We start from the raw sequence: 19,581 nt of genomic DNA, 5'->3' as shown, positions 1-19,581 counted from the left end.
AAAAAAAAAAAAAAAAAAAAAAAAACACCTGGACAAAAGGGCCTCACAGCCACACTGAAGAACATCCGTATGAGGTGCACCTGTCAGGGAAGTGTCTATGAAAAGGCCTGGATTTGGGGCATCTGTATGAAGAAGTAGCTATGTCCCCATGGCATCCACACAAAAAAACAAAACACCTGTGCATGGAAACATCTGGTCGCTGGTAGAGGGTAGGGTGGGACTCTCATCTGTTCGCCATACAGGTATGGGCACAGCCTGGCAGGAACCACATGACCTCTGAAGGTATCTTTGGGTAAAAGGGTTAGGAACCACATATGATGACGCACAATCACCGTCCCAGTCATTGGGAAACTGAAGCAGAACTGTTGCAGGTTCGAGACCAGCTAGGCTACAGCGTGGGATCTAGACCCAAAAGAGCCGTGCCGACAACAAATGACCACAGACCTGAACCTGGGGTTCAATGACTAAAGCCCTATACCACCCACGCCTTAGATCCCAGCAGAAGCAAGCAGGTGGATCTCTGTGAGCTCCAGACCAGCCCGGTCTACATAGTAACTAACTTCCAGGGCTACATAGAGAGACCGTGTCTAAAACAAAACTAACTTAAGAGTCAATAAATGAGCCGGGCGGTGGTGAGGCACGCCTTTAATCCCAGCACTTGGGAGGCCGAGGCAGGAGGATCGCTGTGAATGCGAGGCCAGCCTGGTCTACAAAGCGAGTCCAGGACAGTCAAGGCTGCACAGAGAAACCTTATCTCGAAAGAAAAAAAAAAAAAAAAAAGGAGTCAATAAACGAGGTTTCATCCCTTCTAGTGGTTTAAAATCCGTTTAAATTTCTACCCTGGGCCTAAGTAGGAATTCAGGCGAGGATTTTCACCTCTTGCTTCCGCCACTGTAGCGTGGGAAGTTAGTGCCACCTAACTACCTTACAGGATTTGGGCAGGGACGGTGCCGAGCAGCGAGTAAAGGGCTGGCATGCGCAACGCACTCAATGTTAGCTATTATTTATTATTCGCGGTCAAGAGGGCGCCCTTCCCCCTGACGGTGAGAAGAGAAACTGCATCCGAAACTGGTAGGAGGGACTTCAGCAGGTGCAACCAGAGTCCTCGGCTGAGGCCCCGCCTCCAGAGCCCTGCGGCCTCCTGATCTTTATCCTTAGTGGCGCCGGAGACCCTGGTCCAGGACTCCCTTCCCAGACAGGTCTGCAAAGAGCAGCCTCCTGAGTCTGAATGGGGCCGTGGCCCCTTTAAGAACGCCTAGTGGGCTGTGGGCTGCAGGACAGGAGGCCGCGGCGGGTCAACCGGGAAGCCCCGCCCACATGGAGCGGGCGGGCGCAGCTCAGGCGGCTCTGACCAATAAGGATTTTACTTTGCAGCAGCGCCGCGCGTTGACCTTGCGTTTCTCTCTCTGAGTGTCACCAAGTAAAAGAGGCGCGCGGGTGAAATGTGTTGGGGAGGGAGAGCGCTCCCCCTTGTTGATCTTCTGTTTCTGTCACCGGCTGGGGAATCTGGCCAGAACGGGCGGGCAAAAGAAGCTCTTAAGCTGGTTCAGAGTTCTTGCGTAGGCCTGGGAGAAGCAAAATCTTGAATTCCTGATGAGGGTCCATAGGAGAGGGAAGTCTAAATAAACGAGATCACAAAATCCAATCCCTGACAATTTCTTGCCAAAACTATTTGAGCAAAACGGGTAAACTGAGGCAAACAGAGTACTGAGCTGGTTGCCTTTGCAGCGGTCCCAGGAATGCTCTGTCAGATGTGCACTCTCAGAGCCTCCTACAATCCTTCCCCACGCCCCCTGCTCCGCCCCCGCCCCCCTCCCCCCAAACCCAGTAATGCGGGTCGGAGGAGGAGACGCAAGTTCTGGCGCGGGCGGGGACGACTAAAATTTATCACTTCCAGCAAGTGCCGGAGCTCCGTCCGTCAGCGCAGAGGCTGCTGTGCGGGTGGTCCCGGGAGCTGGCCCTTTGGGGGTCCCGGGGGGGAGGGGGAGCCGGAAAGCCCCCGCCGAGGCCGTCGCTGCGGGGCCTCCCCTCCCCCCCGGGCGGGCGCCATGCGGGGGGGCTCCGGCGACGCGGAGCGGCAGCAGCGCTGGGGTCGCCTGTTCGAAGAGCTGGACAGCAACAAGGACGGCCGCGTGGACGTGCATGAGTTGCGCCAGGGGCTGGCCAGGCTGGGAGGGGGCGATCCCGACCATGCACAGCAGGTACCACGGGCAGCGACCACCGTAGCAGGGCCCACCTGCGCCGTAACGGGTGTCCTGAATGCCCAGGCTGCAGGAGCCACATGCTACCTGTTGTTGCTTGGACCCCACCACCTTTGTCTAGGCTTCCTTCCCCCTGTCTACCAGCGCCTGGCCTAACGGCGGCGTCGCGATACAAGGCTGTTAAGGCTCCCCGGCCTGCCGCGGCTGCGGCTGCCAGGACCTAGTGCCCGTCCCCCTCCACACACACACACACACACACACCGGGATGTGGGGTGCCTGCTGGAGGATGGACCGCAGAGCGAGATGCTTTCCCCTCCACTGCCCAGAGACACCCCCTCAGCTGCTTTCTCCACGATCCGATCCGAGGGCTGACCCGCTCCCACCTGCAGCGAACAAAACTTACCCACCCCTGCTAGGGCACCCACTGAGCCCCAAGCCGACTCCCCTAGGCTCTTATTTACATTCCCTGCCTGCGCTTTCCCCGGACCTGGCTGGTTGCCTAGTCTGCTCCAGCCAAGGATTCAGTCCGTTCTTCGCCACCCTGCCTCCACTAGGGTCTGACCTGTCTTAAGAAGTAATTTGAGCTGGGGGGGGGGGGGCGTGTAGCACAGCGGTAAAGCGCTTTCTTAGAATGTGCAAAGGCCCTGGGTTCCAGCCCCCACCCCCACCCCCGCATGGGAGGTGGCAGTGGAGAGAGGCAAGAACTGGCCCTTCCGCTGTGTCACAGGTGTCCTTCACACCTGAGCCCCTAGCTGCCTCTGAGACAGACCCATTGCATTTTTGTTGACCTACTTTGCAGATGGGAGCATAGAGGTCCGATGGCTATTGGCTTTGATCTATTGGGCCCAATATGAACCAGGACTGTTTATAAAACGACAACCACCACTCCCCAGACAGCCAAGGAGACAGAGTTTTATAAGAAAAAGCTGGGTGGGCAAGTTTGGGAGGCCAGATAAGACAGGAGGATCAGAGTTCAGGATCATCCTTCAGTAAAGAGAATTTGAGGCTAGCCTGGGCTAAGTGAGACCCTGTCTCAAAACGACCAAAAGTGCTCAAGGTTTCCACTTCCCAGGTCTATGACCTTGAACTGCTTCTGTGAAGAGTCCTCAGTCTGCCTACCAGGAAAAGTGGGCAACAAACAGACTCTGATTCTTAGTGCGGCATGGGGCATCTTCCTGAAAAGTGGGCTGAGGTGATGTCTCCTGCCCCCCTTCCTTGAAGAAGTGGGGCTCTGAGTTCCTGAGCCATGAGGCTCTCTCTCACACACACAGTCTGCCAGTCTCCTGTGTCCCCCTTTTTCTCTGCTAGGGCATCTCATCTGAGAGGGACATTGATACAGATGGTGGCCTCAGCCTGGAGGAATTCAGCCGCTACCTGCAGGAACGGGAGCAGCGCCTTCTGCTCATGTTTCACAGCCTTGACCGGAACCAGGATGGTGAGATATACTCCAGGCTGGGGGATGGGCAGATGGGTTAGAACCCGCAGCGCTGGGGAGAAGGGGAGGGCTGCTTCTGACTCACGGTCTATTTCGGGAGTTCTCAGCCCCAACTAGGTGATTTGAGCCCGAACTGACTACCCCACCTCCCCTTCCCTTTCAGCATAGACCCCTCTCTCTACTCTTAGCCGTTTCTTGTCTGACAGTCCGGTAGCTTCAGAGACCCTCAGATACAAGGATAGCCCCTCAAGCAAGCTTCTACGTTCCTTAAGTATTACCTTAAGGTTGGAGCGATGGCTCAGGGGGTAAAGTACTTGCCACAAAACCACAAGTTCCTGAGTTCAATCCCTGGTTCCCATGAAAAAGCTGAGTGTAGCTTTACATGCCTGTAAGCTTGTCACTGGGGAGCAGGAGACGTGGGGGGAATGAAGAATGAAATAAGCAAATATTTCTTTAGTCCTTTGTAGCAATAGAGACCTCTGTGATCACCCCGGAACTCATTCATTCCTGGAATAGAGGACTCCCCAATACCACCCAGTTCCAACTCTGAGCAGCCCCCACAGCCTGTATAAAAAATCCCTCCCCCAGCCAGGCGGGGTGGCGCACACCTTTAATCCCAGCACTGGAGAGGCAGAGGCAGGAGGATGTACGTGAGTTTGAGGCCAGCCTGGTCTACAAAGTGAGTCCAGGACAGCCAGGGCTACATAGAAAAACCCTGTCTCGAAAAACAAACAAACAAACAAACAAACAAACAAATCCCTCCCTTTGCTGTGGTGGTGCACACCTTTGATCCCAGCACTCGGGAGGCTGAGACAGGTGGAACTCCGAGTTCCAGGCCAGCCCGGTCTACAGATCGAGTTCTAGGACAGCCAAAGCTACACCGAGAAACCCTGTCTCAGGGTCAAGGAGCTGGGGGAAATCTCCCCTGAGGCTGACTCAGTCAGATGAGGACCCAAGTTCAATCCCCAGCACCTGTGCTAAAGGATGCGGCGGTGCCCACCTGTGACCCAGCAACTGGTGAGGTGGAGACTGGAGGATCTTGGGGTTCGGTGTCTAGCTGGCCTAGCTGAGTCAGTGAACTCCAGGTTCAGTGAGAGACTGAACCTCCTTATCCACATGCGCACAGAAGCCTGAACTCACAAACCAGGCTTCCGCATCTCCCAGTCCAGCTTGTGATTTGGGTGTCCCCCCGGGGCTCCCCCTTTCCCAGGTCACATCGATGTCTCTGAGATTCAGCAGAGCTTCCGAGCCCTGGGTATCTCCATCTCGCTGGAGCAGGCAGAGAAAATCCTACACAGGTGAGTGACTAGAGTCAGGCCCCTGGAGCCCCCCACCCCCACTCACATCCCCCCCACCCCACACACACACACCCTACCCCAACCCCCACCCTGCCTGACAGCTCTGTCCTCTGAGCCTCAGACCAGTTTCCAGGGAGGGCGGAGATGAAAGGTTGGACTTTGGAGTCAAACAGATGTAGGCTAGTGAACTCATGTCCCTGTCTGGCCCTGAAAAGGACCAGCAATAACAGCTACCCACAGAGGGTTGGTCTGAAGGACTTACACAGACGAGCCAACCAGACAAGGTGACTAGATCACACACCTGAGGTCTGAACCTGTCACCCAAGCACTTGAGAGGCCACGGCAGGAAGATTGCCATTGAGTTCTAAGGCCGACTTGGAATACAGAATGAGGCTTGACTTAGAAAGATAAATGAAAACAAAAACTCCCTCCAAATCAGGCAAGTGAGGCTGGCAAGATGGCTCAGTAGGTCAGGGTGGGTGCTTGCCGTGCAAGCCATGGCACATGTGAGCGCTCGCACACACCTAAAATAAACTTGTCTTTAAAAGTCAGATGTGAAGTGGGGCGTGGTGGTGCACGCCTTTAATCCCAGCACTTGGGAGGCAGAGGCAGGTGGATTGCTCTAAGTTCGAGGCCAGCCTGGTCTACAAAGTGAGTCCAGGATAGCCAAGGCTACACAGAGAAACCCTGTCTCAAAAAGCCAAAATAAAAAAAATAAAAATAAATAAATAAATAAAAGTCAAACATGGAGCCGTGCATGGTGGCGCATGCCTTTAATCTCAACACTCAGGAGGCAGAGGCAGGTGGATCATTGTGAGTTTGAGGCCAGCCTGGTTTACAAAGCAAGTCTAGGACAGCCAGGGCTACACAGAGACACCTTGTCTTGAAAAACGAACAAACAAAAAAGTTAGACATGGGGCCAGAGAGATAGCTCAGGAGTTAAAGAGCACTGGCTGTTCTTCCAGAGGACCTAAATTCAGTTCCCAGCAACCACATGGCAGCTCACAGCTGTCTGTAACTCCAGTTCCAGTGGACAGACACACATGTAAGCAAAACACCAATGCAAATAGAAGAATGTATTTAAAAAGGAGAGAATATGTATATAGCTCTGTCATCTAGCATTAAGGAGGCTGAGGCAGGAGGATTGCCATGAGATCCAAGACAGCCTACACTATAAAGTAAATGCCTGACTCAGTAAAACAAGGCTGGAGAGACCAATGGTTCAGCAGTTAAGAGTACGTGTTATTTTTCTAGCAGAGTTTGATTTCCCAGCACCCAAATCAGGTGGCTCATGGCTACCTGTAACTACAGGTGATGAAATGCCTGTGACCTCACAGGTCTCACACACACACACACACACACACACACACACACACACACACATTTTTAAATAAATTTTTAAAAAATTTAACCATCCACGGGGGAGTGAGGGTGGGAGGAGGGGTCACATCTTTAATCCCAGCACTCAGGAGGCAGAGGCAGGTGAAGCGGATCTCTGTGAGTTCGAAGCCAGCCTAGTCTACAGAGTGAGTCCAGGACAGCCAAGGCTACACAGAGAAACCCTGCCTCAAAAAAAACAAAAACAGACGGGTATAGTGGCTCATGCCTTTAATCCCAGCACTTGGGAGGCAGAGGCAGGTGGATCACTATGATCTCGAGGCCAGCCTGATCTACAAAGTGAGTCCAGGACAGCCAAGACTACACAGAGAGACCCTGTCTCGAAAAACCAAAACAAACAAACAAACAAACAAAAACAAAAAGTTCTTTAACCAGGTGGCACATGGCTGTCATATCAGCACTCAGAAAGCTAAGACAGAAGGTTTGCCATGACTTTGAGGCCACTCTGGTCCCCAGGGTAAGACTCTGCCCCCACCTCCCCCAAAAAAGAGAGAAAAGCAGTCTTAGGGATGCCATCCCAGCACTCAGGTACTGAGGCAGGAGGATTTCTGTGAGTTCCAAGCCAATCTAGACTATAGGGTGAGACCCTATCTCAAACAAACAAACCAGTGCTATAGAGAGGCAACGAATTCCGTGCTCCCCAAATCCATGAAGGCTAGCAGCACCCACCCCCTCCAGCCCCGACACTGAGCCTGTGCCCACCCCATCTTCAGCATGGACCGCGATGGCACCATGACCATAGATTGGCAGGAATGGCGAGACCACTTCCTGCTGCACTCTCTGGAGAATGTGGAGGACGTCCTATATTTTTGGAAGCATTCTACAGTAAGTTGGGGGCCACCTACAAGGGTGGGGGGCTTACCCCACTTTCCCCGGGGCTCAGAAGGTCTGGGCCAGGATTCTAGAGGTGTGGTCACTATCTGGGAGCTCAGTGCATATGTATCATTGTATCCAGGGTTCAGGAGCCGGGTAGCCCCCTACGGGACACTTCTGCTATCTGTTCAGAGCCCTTTGGTTTTACTTAGACTCCAGGCCCAGCTGGTAGGAACTGGGGTTACGAGGGAGAAAATACACCAAATGGTGTTCCCAGATGCTCGACCCACACAATTGTCAGCCGCCGAGTACTCAAGGCCTACTCCAAGGCTCCTGGGCCTGAGATGGAAGACACTGTATTTGAGGATCCAGAGGACATCTATCTGGGAGACCTGACAGGTCTCCTGTTGTATTTTCTTTTCCTGAGGAGATATGAATAAACATCTATTCACCCCAGGTGAGGTGACCACAGACCAAAGTAAGGATCCCACCAAGGTCCAAATTGGTGAGCCCATGAGTTTCTTGAGCTTAATTAGAGAGCACAGTGAAGGGTCAACTTACATGACCTGGGTGACCCCAAACAGCTGAGTCCCACCCCATCATGCATGGCAACCTTGTGGAAGCTGCACCGCGGAGACTTTCAACTACCCTTCTGCTTCCTATATAGTTAGTGTTTCCCAGAATTCCTTGCAGCTAGGGTAGGACAGTAGGCCTTCCCAGTTCCATCCCATGAACCACCCCCCCTCCACATACACACTAGGGGTTGTCAATAGCTCCATTTCCATAGACCCAGTTATTGCCAGATTGTGCTGCTCAGTTTGTTGCCATGGCTACCAGGCCAAGGTAATCGCTGTCTCAACATGGCAATGGGGTGATGATGTCATGCTCAGAGGAAAAGCTGTGTACTGCAGTCCTCTTGGGAGATCCGGAGATGTCCACCCCCAGAGACCCACAGTTGGAAGGAAGATCTACTGCTGGATTCTAGGAGGGAGATCATTCCTTGGGGGGACTTCTGGGAAAGAGCTAATAAGAGTCCTTTTGGAAAAGACTCTTGGCAGAGTACTCCTGAGGGAGGACTCCCCATAGAGGGCAGGACTCTGAAAGCAGATCTTTCAGAAGCCTTCAGTGGCTCTTGGGTGGGACCAGTGGATCCTTTGCCGGAATCCGGTAGATTCTTCGGGAGGAATCGGTAGATTCTTTGGGGAGACTTAGTGGATATTTTGGTAAAATTTGGTGGCTCAAGCGGGGCATGGTGGCGCACGTCTTTAATCCCAGCACTTGGGAGGCAGAGGCAGGCGGATCGCTGTGAGTTCGATGCCAGCCTGATCTACAAAGCGAGGACAGCCAAGGCTAACACAGAGAGACCCTGTCTAAAAAAAAAAAAAAAAAAAAAAGTGGTGGCTCCTTTGCTGGAATCAGGGGATTCTCTGATGAAATCCAGTGGCCCCTTTCTTAAGTTTCAGTTGGCTCTTTTCAGAGTGTGTGAAGACAGGGTCTCTCTGCATAGCCCTGGCTGTCCTGGAACTCGCTCTGTAGACCAGGCTGGCCTCAAACTCACAGAGATCCACCTGCCTCTGCTGCTTGCCCAAGTGCTGAGATTAAAAGCCACCACTGCCCAGATCAGTCGATTCTTTTTTTAAGTTACTTATTCCATGCAGTGGGGCACACGTGTGGAGGTCAGAGGGCAACTTGGGGAAGGGTTTTCTCCCTCCATCATATGTGTCACAGATCTTGAACTCAGGTCTTCAGGCTCGGCGACACATACCCTTACCTAATGAGCCCTCTCACAGACCACCCCCTCAAGTGGGCTCTTTTGTGGAAGTCAGTAGCTCCTTTGGTGGAATTCAGTGTACTGAGTTACTATTCTGGAGACTCAATGGAGGCTCTAACAGTGGTTCTCAACGTGTGGGTCGTGACCCCCTCAGTAGCCGAACAACCATTTCATAAGGGTCACATGTCCGATATTTACACCACAATACATCATAGTAGCAAAATCACAGTTTTAAAGTAGCAATAAAAATCCACTCATGGGGGCTGGAGAGAGATGGCTCAGTAGTTAAGTGTGCCGCCTGCTCTTCCAAAGGTCCTGAGTTCAAGTCCCAGCAACCACATGGTGGCTCACAACCATCTGTAACGTGATCTGATGCCCTCTTCTGGCCTGCAGGTGTACATGCAGGCAGAACACTGTATACATAATAATAAATAGCTAAAAAAAAAAAAAATCCACTCATGGCCTGGGTGGGGGGTGGGGTCCACCATAACATGAGGAGCTATATTGAAGGGTCGCGCGGCATTAGGAAAGTTGAGAACCACCTCGGTGATCTCCCAGAGGACTCCTAGGGTCTCATAGGAACACTGCTGGTCAGATGTTTTAGTGACACACGGCGGGATCCAGAAGGGATCTGCTGGGCTCTCCAAGCAAGGTTTTTTGGTCGGCTCTGGGATGTCCTGGAGTTTATAAAGGAGACTTCTCCACTTAGGACCCAGGCACATGCCCCTCCTCTGCTAGGACATGACGCCTGCAGCTCCCACCCTCAGGTCCTCGACATTGGCGAATGCCTGACGGTGCCCGATGAGTTCTCCAAGCAAGAGAAACTTACAGGCACGTGGTGGAAGCAGCTGGTGGCTGGCGCAGTGGCAGGCGCCGTGTCGCGGACAGGCACAGCTCCTCTGGACCGTCTCAAGGTCTTCATGCAGGTGAGAGGAACCTAAAGGGACCTACCGCCTCATGCATGTCGCGGACCTAGGAGGGCGTCGCAAGGCCACCTTCTCTCCCCGCTCAGGTGCACGCCTCAAGGTCCAACCGACTCAACATCCTAGGGGGCCTGCGGAACATGATTCAAGAAGGAGGCATCTTGTCCCTCTGGCGGGGCAACGGCATCAACGTGCTCAAGATTGCCCCTGAGTCGGCCATCAAGTTCATGGCTTACGAACAGGTAGGACAGGTCCAAGAGAGTAATATTCAGTAATATATGGGGATGCTCAGGGGCTTTGACCTGCTGGTCCCTGGCACCGCGCCCCCTGCTGGCCAGCTCTGTGGCAGCCGGAGCACAGTGGGATGAAAGGGCCGCTCAATGATTCTCCCAAGGTTCCTTTACACTCAGTCCCTCCCTCAGATCAAGCGGGCCATCCGGGGCCAGCAAGAGACACTGCAGGTTCAAGAGCGCTTCGTGGCTGGCTCCCTGGCGGGGGCCACAGCTCAAACCATCATTTACCCCATGGAGGTGAGAAGGGGGTAGGGGAGACCCACCGTGGGAGGGTGGGCCTGCTGTTTTGTTTCATTCCCCAGTCCTCACTGCGTGTGGAACTAACTCTAACTGCCTGACTCGGGACTAGAAGCCATTTCCTGTCTAGCTTGTCTGGGCATCTCGATTGGAGCTGTAACTCCTAGGGACTTGCTTGGAACTGTTTGCACAGTAGTCATAGCAACTGACCATTTTATGCATATGCCTGCCAAGAGCGAGGGTGGCAGGCCTGAGCCACCACACCTGGTTTATGTGGTGCTGGAGATGGAGCCCAGGGCTTTGTGCACCCTAAATGGGCACTGTACCTGATAAGACCCAACCTGGCCCTCAGGAATAGCCACTTCTAAGTGACATCACACCTGAGATAATGATTCTGGTTTTATTTTTTTGTTTGTTTGTTTTTGTTTTTTTTGGGGGGGGGTTCAAGTCAGAGTTTCTCTGTGTAGCCTTGGCTGTCCTGGAACTCCCTCTGTAGACCAGGCTGGCCTCGAACTCACAGAGATCCACCTGCCTTTGCCTCTCGAGTGCTGGGATTAAAGGTGTGCGCTACCACCTCCCGGCTGGCATAATGATTCTGGAAGCAATTTTTCAAGGGATTAACAGAGTTCTCACCCAGGTACTGAAGACTCGGCTAACCCTACGCAGAACCGGCCAATACAAGGGGCTCCTGGACTGCGCAAGGAGGATCCTGGAGCGTGAAGGGCCCCGCGCCTTCTACCGTGGCTACCTGCCTAATGTGTTGGGCATCATCCCCTATGCAGGAATTGACCTAGCTGTCTATGAGGTCTGTAGATAGCCTCCCTCCCTCCCTCCTCCTCTTCCTTCTTCCTCTTCCTTCTTCTTCTTCCTCTTCTTCCTCTTCTTCTTCTTCCTCTTCTTCTTCTTCTTCCTCCTTCTTCTTCCTCTTCTTCTTCCTTCTTCTTCCTCCTCCTCCTCCTCTTCCTCTTCTTCTTCTTCTTCTTCTTGGATCTGGCCTAGGACATTCCTTGCTAATTCAGTGGACTTCTTGGAAGGGCAATCGTAGGCTTGAAAACTGTAGTGGGGGCTGGGTGTGGTGGCACACACCTTTAATCTCAGCACTTAGGAGGCAGAGGCAGGAGGATGTACGTGAGTTCGAGGCCAGCCTGGTCTACAAAGTGAGTCCAGGACAGGCAAGGCTACACATAGAAACCCTGTATTAAAAAAGAAAAAGAGAGAGAGAGAGAGAGAGAACTCCAGACATCAAACCTCCATCCTCCATTGCTCAATGTCGCAAAAAACTTGTTTCCAGTTCTACATGGTGGTACACACTTGTCATCCGGGCACTTGGGAGGCTGACATAGGATTGGGAATCAAGGCAGTCCTGCACCAGGTAGTCAGTTTCATGACAGCCTGGATATTTGTAAACAACTCTGTCTTGCCTCGTGATAGTGGCACACACCTTTAATCCCAGCACTCTGGAGGTGGAGGCAAGTGGATCTCTGTGAGTTCAAGGCCAGCCTGGTCTACAGAGGGAGTTCCAGCCAAAGCTACACAGAGAAACTGTGTCTTGAAAAACACAAACAAAAAACAGAAAAGAAATTAACAATAACCAAATAGAAAAACAGTGGTTAAAGAAATAGTTCAGCCATTAGGAGTGTTTGCTGCTTGGGCAGAGGGCCTGAGTTCAGTTCCTAGCACCAACATCAAGGCCTAATAATGCCTTGTGAGTCCAGCTCCAGGGAATCCAATGCCCTCTTCTGGTCTCCAAAGGCACTGCACTCACATGATGCATATACACTGAAATGGGTACATGTATACACACACACATATCTTTTCAAAAAAATTAAAAGCTACTTTTAGCCAGGTATGGAGGCCAGTGCCTGTCATCCAACACTCAAAAGGCTAATGCAGGAAGATTATCTCAACAATTAGGAATGGTGGCACATGACTTTAATCCCATGCCTTGGGAGGCAGAGGCAGGAAAATTTCTGTGAGCCCAAGGCAAGCGAAGCCCTTTCTCAAGACAACAACAATAATAGAATCATTCTTCCCCTTGAGGTGCTAGGGATGAGCCCAAGGGCACACATTTGCCTTCTTGGAGTTATGGAAGCTTTAGCTCTGTAGGAATTGGGGGCCCCTCCAGCTCCTAGAATTGTAAACATAGTACACAAGGGCCCTGAGAGATGCTCATATTCCCCAAAGTATGTGTGGGTCCTGGCCTCATCTTACACAAACAAAATTCTTTTTTCTTTTCCTTTTTTTCATTTTTAAAAAAATTATTATTTTCAGGTTTTACTATGTATGGGTATTTGTCTGCATGTGCTGTCTGCATGTAGTGCCCATGGAGTCCAGAAGAGGGCGCAGATCCCCTAGAACAAGCATTACATATGATTGTCAGCCACCATGTGGGTGCTGGGTATTAAGCCTGAGTCCTCTGCAAAAACAGCCTGTGCTTTTAACCGCCCCAGCCATCTCTCTCTAGTGCCACCCCCACCGCCTTTTCCATTTTTTCTTTTTCCCTTAAGACAGACTTATGTAGCCTTGGTTGGCCTCAAATTTGCTATGTAGCCGAGGATGAGTTTGAACTTCTGATCCTCCAGAGTGCTGGGATGGCAGGTCTGCACTACCTTGCCAAGCTAACGCGATGCTGAGACCAAGGCCTTCGTGCTTGTTAGGCAAATGCTCTGCCAACTGAAACTCAGCTCTTTTTTTTTGTTGTTTTTTTTTTGTTGTTGTTGTTGTTTGTTTTGTTTGTTTTGTTTTGTTTTTCGAGACACGGTTTCTCTGTGTAGCCTTGGCTGTCCTGGACTCACTCTGTAGACCAGGCTGGCCTCGAACTCACAGCGATCCGCCTGCCTCTGCCTCCCAAGTGCTGGGATTAAAGGCGTGCACCACCACGCCACTAGCCCTGGCAACAGAACGTGTGTGTGTGTGTGTGTGTGTGTGTAAAGGCCAGAAGACAGACTCAGATGTCATTCTTCGGGTACTGCCCACCTTTTTTTTTTTTTTTTTTTTTTTTTTTTTTGACACAGGATCCCTCACTGGAACCTGGGGCTCACCAAGGAGGCTAGAGGGGTTCATCAGGGAGCGCAAGGGATCCTCCTCTCTCAGTCTCTCCAGCAGTTTGGCTACAGGCATACACAGCCATGCCTGGCCTGCGACGTGGGTACTGGGGATCACACTCAGGCCCTTCTGCTTGCATGGCAAGGAGCTCAGCTGAGCCGCCGTACCCTGAGCAGCTCTTCTGTTTTACACTTACGACTCTGTGTGCCCATGTGCCACAGCATGTGTGTGGAGGTCAGAGGTCAGAGGACACCTTAGAGGAGCCAGTTCTCTCCTTTCACCATGTGGGTTCCAGTTATCAAGGCTAGGTCATCAGGTTTGGCCGCAAACACCTTTAGCCACCGAGACATCCTTTTTTTTTTTTTTTTTTTGGGACAAGGTTTCTCTGTGTAGCCTTGGCTGTCCTGGACTCCCTTTGTAGACCAGGCTGGCTTCAAACTCACAGCGATCTTCTCGCCCCAGCCTCCTGAGTGCTGGGATTAAAGACGTGTGCCACCACGCCCAGCCCACCATCTTGCCAGCTCATAACAGCCCTTAATAACTCATTAAACATCTATGGTCTTAGCATCTACATCGTAGCTCTCAGTCACCTGTAACTCCAGTTCCAGGGGATCGGATTGCCCTATTTTGTCCTCTCTAGGCATTATGTTCATGTGGTACACAGACACACATGGAGGCAAAAATACCCATACACATTAAATAAAAATAAATCTTTAAAAAGGGATGGGGGGTGTGGAGGTGGCACATGCCTTTAATCCCAGAACTTGGGAAGCAGAGGCAAGCATATCTCCAAGAATTTTGAGTCCAGCCTGGTTTTACAGAGTGAGTTCTAGGCCAACCAGAACTACAGAGAGATCCTGCCTCAAAAAAAAAAAAAAAATAAATAAGTGCTGAGGAGATGGCTGAGTTGTTAAGGTGCCAGCTGCATACGTATGACAATATGAGTTCTGATCCAGAATCTAAGTAAAATGTCAAGAAGAGCATCTGCTAGCCCAGGGCTGGAAGGTGGGAAGCAGGAGGCTTCCTGGGGCTCTCTGACTGGCCAGTCAATGAGATCCATGTTCAGTGAGAGACCCTGTCTCCAAAGATAAGGTGAGAGAGATCGAAGGAGGCACTGATGTCAACCTCTGGCCTCTACATGTCAAGTGGTTATGCACCGCAGCACACACAAATACACACACACAAACATACACACACATGTACCTCTAGAAAACAAAAGGAAAGAAGGAAGGAGAAGGGGAAAGGAGAAGAAAGGAATATCTTGGAAGAATGTTCCAGAAAATGCTAGAGCTTTTGGCACATGGCTCCCTCTCCCCCCAGTTTCTTGTCTTTCCATTGGTTGAAATATTCTGAGGTTGTAGCTACTGAGTAGCTGGGGATGGGGGTGGGGGGAGGCAGTAAGAGAGGCAGAGACCAGAGAAAGGCAGGGTCACTGACTCGGCTCTCCTGGGATGACTAGCCTGCCAGCCTCAGAGATCCTCCTTGTCCCTGCCTCCCCAGAGCTGCCTTTTCAGATGTGCACAGGTGTGCACGCTGGGATCTGAACTTAGGCCATCTGGCTCATGAGACAGTCTCTGCCTGTGAAGCCATCTGCTTGGCCTCTCCTTTTTTAACTTTTAAATTGTATTCTATTTACTTTTATTGTAGACAGTGTTTCCCTTTGTTGCCCTAGCTAATCACAAGTTCCTGGGCACACTGGATCCTCCTGCCTCAGCCTCCTCCCCAGCTAGATGGACAGATGGCCCCTGCCATTTCCACCAGCATTCCTTCACTGAAAATCTGTCACTCCCATGTCCATGTCTGATGTCCCTTGACTTCCTTCTCTTTGCCCCCTCCCTTCATATAAGGACACCTGTGACCCTCAGAGCCCCCTCCAGTCATCTCTACTGATCCCATCAACAAAGTACGCTAAAGTATCATCCTCAAATAATGACGGCATTAACTTGTCTTGCAAGGGATGGACGATGGAGCTCCAGGGGTCGAGAACTCTCCCTTATTATACACAAAGCCTGGGAGTCCCCCCAGAACCTCAGAGGCACTCACCCTTTTTTACCCATCACAGAGGCAGTGTAGGAGGACCAGGAGTTCAGGGTCATCCTCAGCTACCCAGGTTTGAGACCCTTCTGGGCTAAATGAGACTGCACTTTTTTGTTGTTTTTAGGTTTGGTTTGTGTTTTTGGTTTTTTTTGGGGGGGGGATTTTGTTTCTTTGTGTTTTTCGAGACAGAGTTTCTCTATGTAACAGCTCTGGCTGTCCTGGCCTTACTTTGTAGACCAGGCTGTCCTCCAACGCACAGAGATCCACCTGCCTCCACCTCCCCAGTGCTGGGATAAAAGGCGTCACCACCACTACCACTACCCAGCTTGAAAATGAAAGTCTTAGAAGGGATGACTCAGTCAGTAGGTAGAGCTTGGGCTTGGGCATGGTCTGGGGGTGGAGGAGCCCCTGCCTAGAATGCCCCAATGAGGGGCTGGGGCGTGGTCATAGGTGGAGCCTCTGCCTAGAATCCCCCAGTGAGGGGGCCGGGATGTGGTGGTATACAGAGCTGGAAGCAAGGTCTTTGACACCAGGGTCTTCCCATCTGCAGCTCTGAACCTACCTGCTCCACTCTCTTCTAGACTCTGAAGAATCGCTGGCTTCAGCAGTACAGCCACGAATCAGCAAACCCGGGCATTCTCGTGCTCCTGGCCTGTGGCACCATCTCCAGCACCTGTGGCCAGATTGCCAGCTACCCCCTGGCACTGGTCCGGACCCGAATGCAGGCCCAAGGTGAGCAGCCTGGGCAGGAGGCTGGGCTAGGAAAGTCTAGTACTTGGGTCCCACTGGCTCTCACCTAACTCCCTGTAGGTAGGTAGAGCTCTGGGCTGGGATCCTTGTGGGTTTGGGTGGCCTTCATAAACCCTTCCTCCTGTCTGGGCTTCCATTTACCTGTTAGTGACACTGAAGAAGGTGGCTTTTACCTTAACAGGCTGAGAGGTCGGTGGCATCAAGTACAGGAAGTACCACGGACAACATTGTAGCATTTCTAGGCTTGCCAGTAAGGAATGAAAACAAGGGAGTGGGGATGCTGGGAACAGCATTAGCCAAGGTCAAGGAAGGACACTTCCTTGTTTTTCATTTTTTTTCTTCATTTTTTTAAATGAGACAGGCTCTCACTATATAGCCCAGGCTGGCCTCGAACTCAGATCAGCTTGCCTCTGACCCCCAAGTGCTGGGGCTAAAGGCGTGGCCACCAAGCTTACCTGTATTATTATTGTTGTCATTTTTTGACAAAGTCACACTGTGTGGCCCTGACTGGCCTGGAATTTACAGAGATCCGTCACTGGCCTCTGCCTCCTGAAGGTGTGCATCCTGTGGCCAGCCTTAAGGGACAGCCTAGTTGCTGTGTTCTGTTTTGATCTCAAAGTGTTTTTAATTTAAGATTTTTTTTTTTAATTTCTGCACATGTGCATGCGTGCGTGCGTGCGTGCGTGCGTGCGTGTGTGTGTGTGTGTGTGTGTGTGTGTGACAGACAGACAGACAGACCAAAACCCACAGAGGCCTGTCAGACGCCCTGGTGCTAGAATTTCTGAGTTGTGTGGGGGCCAGAAACTAAGCTCCCGTCCTCTGGAAGAACAGGAAGCACTCTGTCCCACTGAGCCATCTTTCTAGCTCTTGATTTTAGGTTTTGTTTTGTTTGTTGTTGTTGTTGTTTTGTTTTGTTTTGTTTTGTTGTTTTAATGTGCATCGATGTGGGGGTGTCAGATCACCCGGAACTGGAGTTACAGACAGTTGTGAGCTGCCATGTGGGTGCTGGGAATTGAACCTGGATCCTTTGGTAGAGCAGCCAGTGCTCTTAACCACTGAGCCATCTCTCCACCCCTTGTTTTGTTTTGTTTTAAGACAGAGGATTGCTATGTACCAGCCTGGGTTGGAACTCAGGATAATCCTCCTGCCTCAGTTTTCCCGCTGTTGTTTTTCCTCACTGTTTTCTTCCACGAGTTATTTTCCTGTTCCGTTATCCCTGATTCTGTTTTTATGAACTTTAGTTCCTGGGTTTTTTGCTGGAGAAACTGTCAGTGCCCTCGCCCTCTACCCTTATGAACTTCCTCCCCTGGGAAGGAGGAAAGAGGCCACATAGTCATTGCATGATTAAATGTTGATTTAGGGTTGAAGACAAGAGAGGTAGGAGCCCAGCGTAGACTAGGGTACCACACAGCCAGCTCTGGGATGGAGATGAGGGCGATGAGCAGAAGTGAGCGAACCCTGAAGAGAGAGAATGAATTTTAAGGAAGGAGGAATCTCTCTCTTCTCTCGTTACATGCAGACACACATATGCACTAATACACACATACATATACACAGACACACATATGCACTCATACACGGAAGCACATATGCACATACAGGCATGTATGTGCTCTCACCCAATACATACAAACTTTCACACATGCATATGCACACACACATGCACACATGCACCACCCTGATGTTTCCATTCATCCTCAAAGGTACCTCCTAAGATTGACAGTTCCTAGGCCCACAGTTCCTGGGTCTTGTGGTATAGGTCCCACTGTTTCTCTGTCTCATCCTCCTTACTCTTGTTTTGTTGTTGTTGCTGGTTTGGGGGTTTTTTGAGACAGGGTTGCTCTGTGTAGCCTTGACTGTCCTGGGCTTGCTTTGTAGACCAAGCTGGCCTCAAACTCACAGCGATCCGCCTGCCTCTGCCTCCCTGAGTGCTGGGATTAAAGGCGTGCGCCACCACCGCCCCGGCTTTCCTTCCTTCTGTTGAAATGGCAACCTAGACTAGCCCTGGGGTGGAGCGAGAGGGAGAGATGAGAGGGCAAGCTTTGGTCTTACCTGGCCCTCAACCCTCCTCCCCAACAGCCTCCGTTGAGGGTGGCCCGCAAGTCTCCATGGTGGGTCTGCTTCGACACATCCTATCTCAGGAGGGTGTGTGGGGCCTCTACCGGGGCATCGCCCCCAACTTCATGAAGGTCATTCCAGCCGTGAGCATCTCCTATGTGGTCTACGAGAACATGAAGCAGGCTCTGGGGGTCACATCCAGGTGAGGGACTGGGAGCTTGCCCCCCCCAAGATTCCCTCATCTTCACCGTGGCATCCCCCATACTGACGTCCTCAACCACCAGAGACTGTTGGCCTGACCAGTGGATCCTGACACCCACACCCCCACACCCCAAGCTGCGGGATCCCAGTGCCCAAATCTCCGATCCTTGCCCTGTGCCCTGACCATTGTACCACTAGACCCCACACTTTAGCCAGTGGACCCCCAGGACTGGATCCTTGACTTCACAACCAGACCCCAACTGCTGGCCCCCACACATCAGCAGTCTGACACTTGAAATGCAAAACTATCCACACCCTGGCCCTGAACCCTTATCCCCGAACCCCTTGATCCTGCTCATCTGCACCCCAAAACTGGATCCTACTTTTTCCCTGTCACACCCACTAGGTAGGTGCTGGGCCTCCCTATGCAGCAGCAGATGGTCCCAGTGCCCCAAGCATGGAGGCACACATTCATGTACCCCATAGCCCAGACCTTAGATCCCCTCAGGCACCAGACCCAGGGCCCTAATGCCACACTGGACCTGAGATCCCCAAACCTGCTGGTGAGTCCAGCCACTGGATTCTAGAAGCCAAGAACTCTCAGCCAGCCACAGGGCCCTGACAAGGAAATGCCAAGCCCACTAGATCACTGGATCCTGGGATCCCAGATTCCTCACCCCAGCCATTTCATCTTCCTCAATTTGGGGTTCCATATCCTTCCACTGCTGGGTCTACATTTCAAGTACCACCCTCAATTCTCTCATCACTGGATCCCAGGGCCCCAAGTCCCAACACACTGGATTTGGGCTCCTGGAGCCACAGGTGTGAGAGCTCCAGGGTGCCTCAGGTGGATCCCACAGGCCACAGCTGCTAAATTCCACATCCCAGAAAGCCAAGCTCTCCCAGACCCCACCAGATTCCCAAGACCTTCACTCCTGCACCGCAAATACCACTCCCCAACTCTAGATCCCAACAGTCTAATGGCAGCATCTCAGACCCCACAGGCCCCTCAAATCCCAGACACATCTCAGAGCTGATCCCCACTGCATGGAAGCATTACCATCCAAGGAGCCTTCTGGAAGCCCAGGTCCCAGACCGGTGGCTCCCACCAGGTGGTAAGG

The 19,581-nt window shown here is 51.9% G+C and overlaps 1 protein-coding gene across 1 annotated transcript; it reads left to right on the top strand.

Annotated features, from left to right (window-relative positions):
• The first annotated feature begins 1,839 nt into the window (after nt 1–1,839).
• Nucleotides 1,840–18,857, top strand: Slc25a23 (solute carrier family 25 member 23). The gene is made up of 10 exons (XM_051139621.1): nt 1,840–2,201; nt 3,510–3,636; nt 4,847–4,934; nt 7,046–7,157; nt 9,684–9,842; nt 9,929–10,081; nt 10,262–10,369; nt 11,007–11,174; nt 16,033–16,183; nt 18,281–18,857. Exons 1-10 carry the CDS (start codon nt 2,049–2,051, stop codon nt 18,463–18,465), a joined length of 1,404 nt encoding a protein of 467 aa, XP_050995578.1. The 5' UTR covers nt 1,840–2,048; the 3' UTR covers nt 18,466–18,857.
• The last annotated feature ends 724 nt before the right edge of the window (nt 18,858–19,581 follow it).

Source organism: Acomys russatus, chromosome 31 (assembly GCF_903995435.1).
Source record: "Acomys russatus chromosome 31, mAcoRus1.1, whole genome shotgun sequence".
In the NCBI taxonomy this organism is placed as follows: domain Eukaryota; kingdom Metazoa; phylum Chordata; class Mammalia; order Rodentia; family Muridae; genus Acomys; species Acomys russatus.
The sequence above is the reverse complement of the archived record's forward strand: the minus strand, read 5'-3'. Positions and strand labels throughout refer to the sequence as shown.

Bases quoted from the DNA above. Each gene is read 5' to 3' on its own strand.
- Slc25a23 (XM_051139621.1), top strand. From the start codon at position 2,049: ATGCGGGGGGGCTCCGGCGACGCGGAGCGGCAGCAGCGCTGGGGTCGC. The intron at 10,370-11,006 runs GTGAGAAGGGGG...GTTCTCACCCAG, and splicing joins CCATCATTTACCCCATGGAG to GTACTGAAGACTCGGCTAAC. The intron at 16,184-18,280 runs GTGAGCAGCCTG...CCTCCCCAACAG, and splicing joins GACCCGAATGCAGGCCCAAG to CCTCCGTTGAGGGTGGCCCG.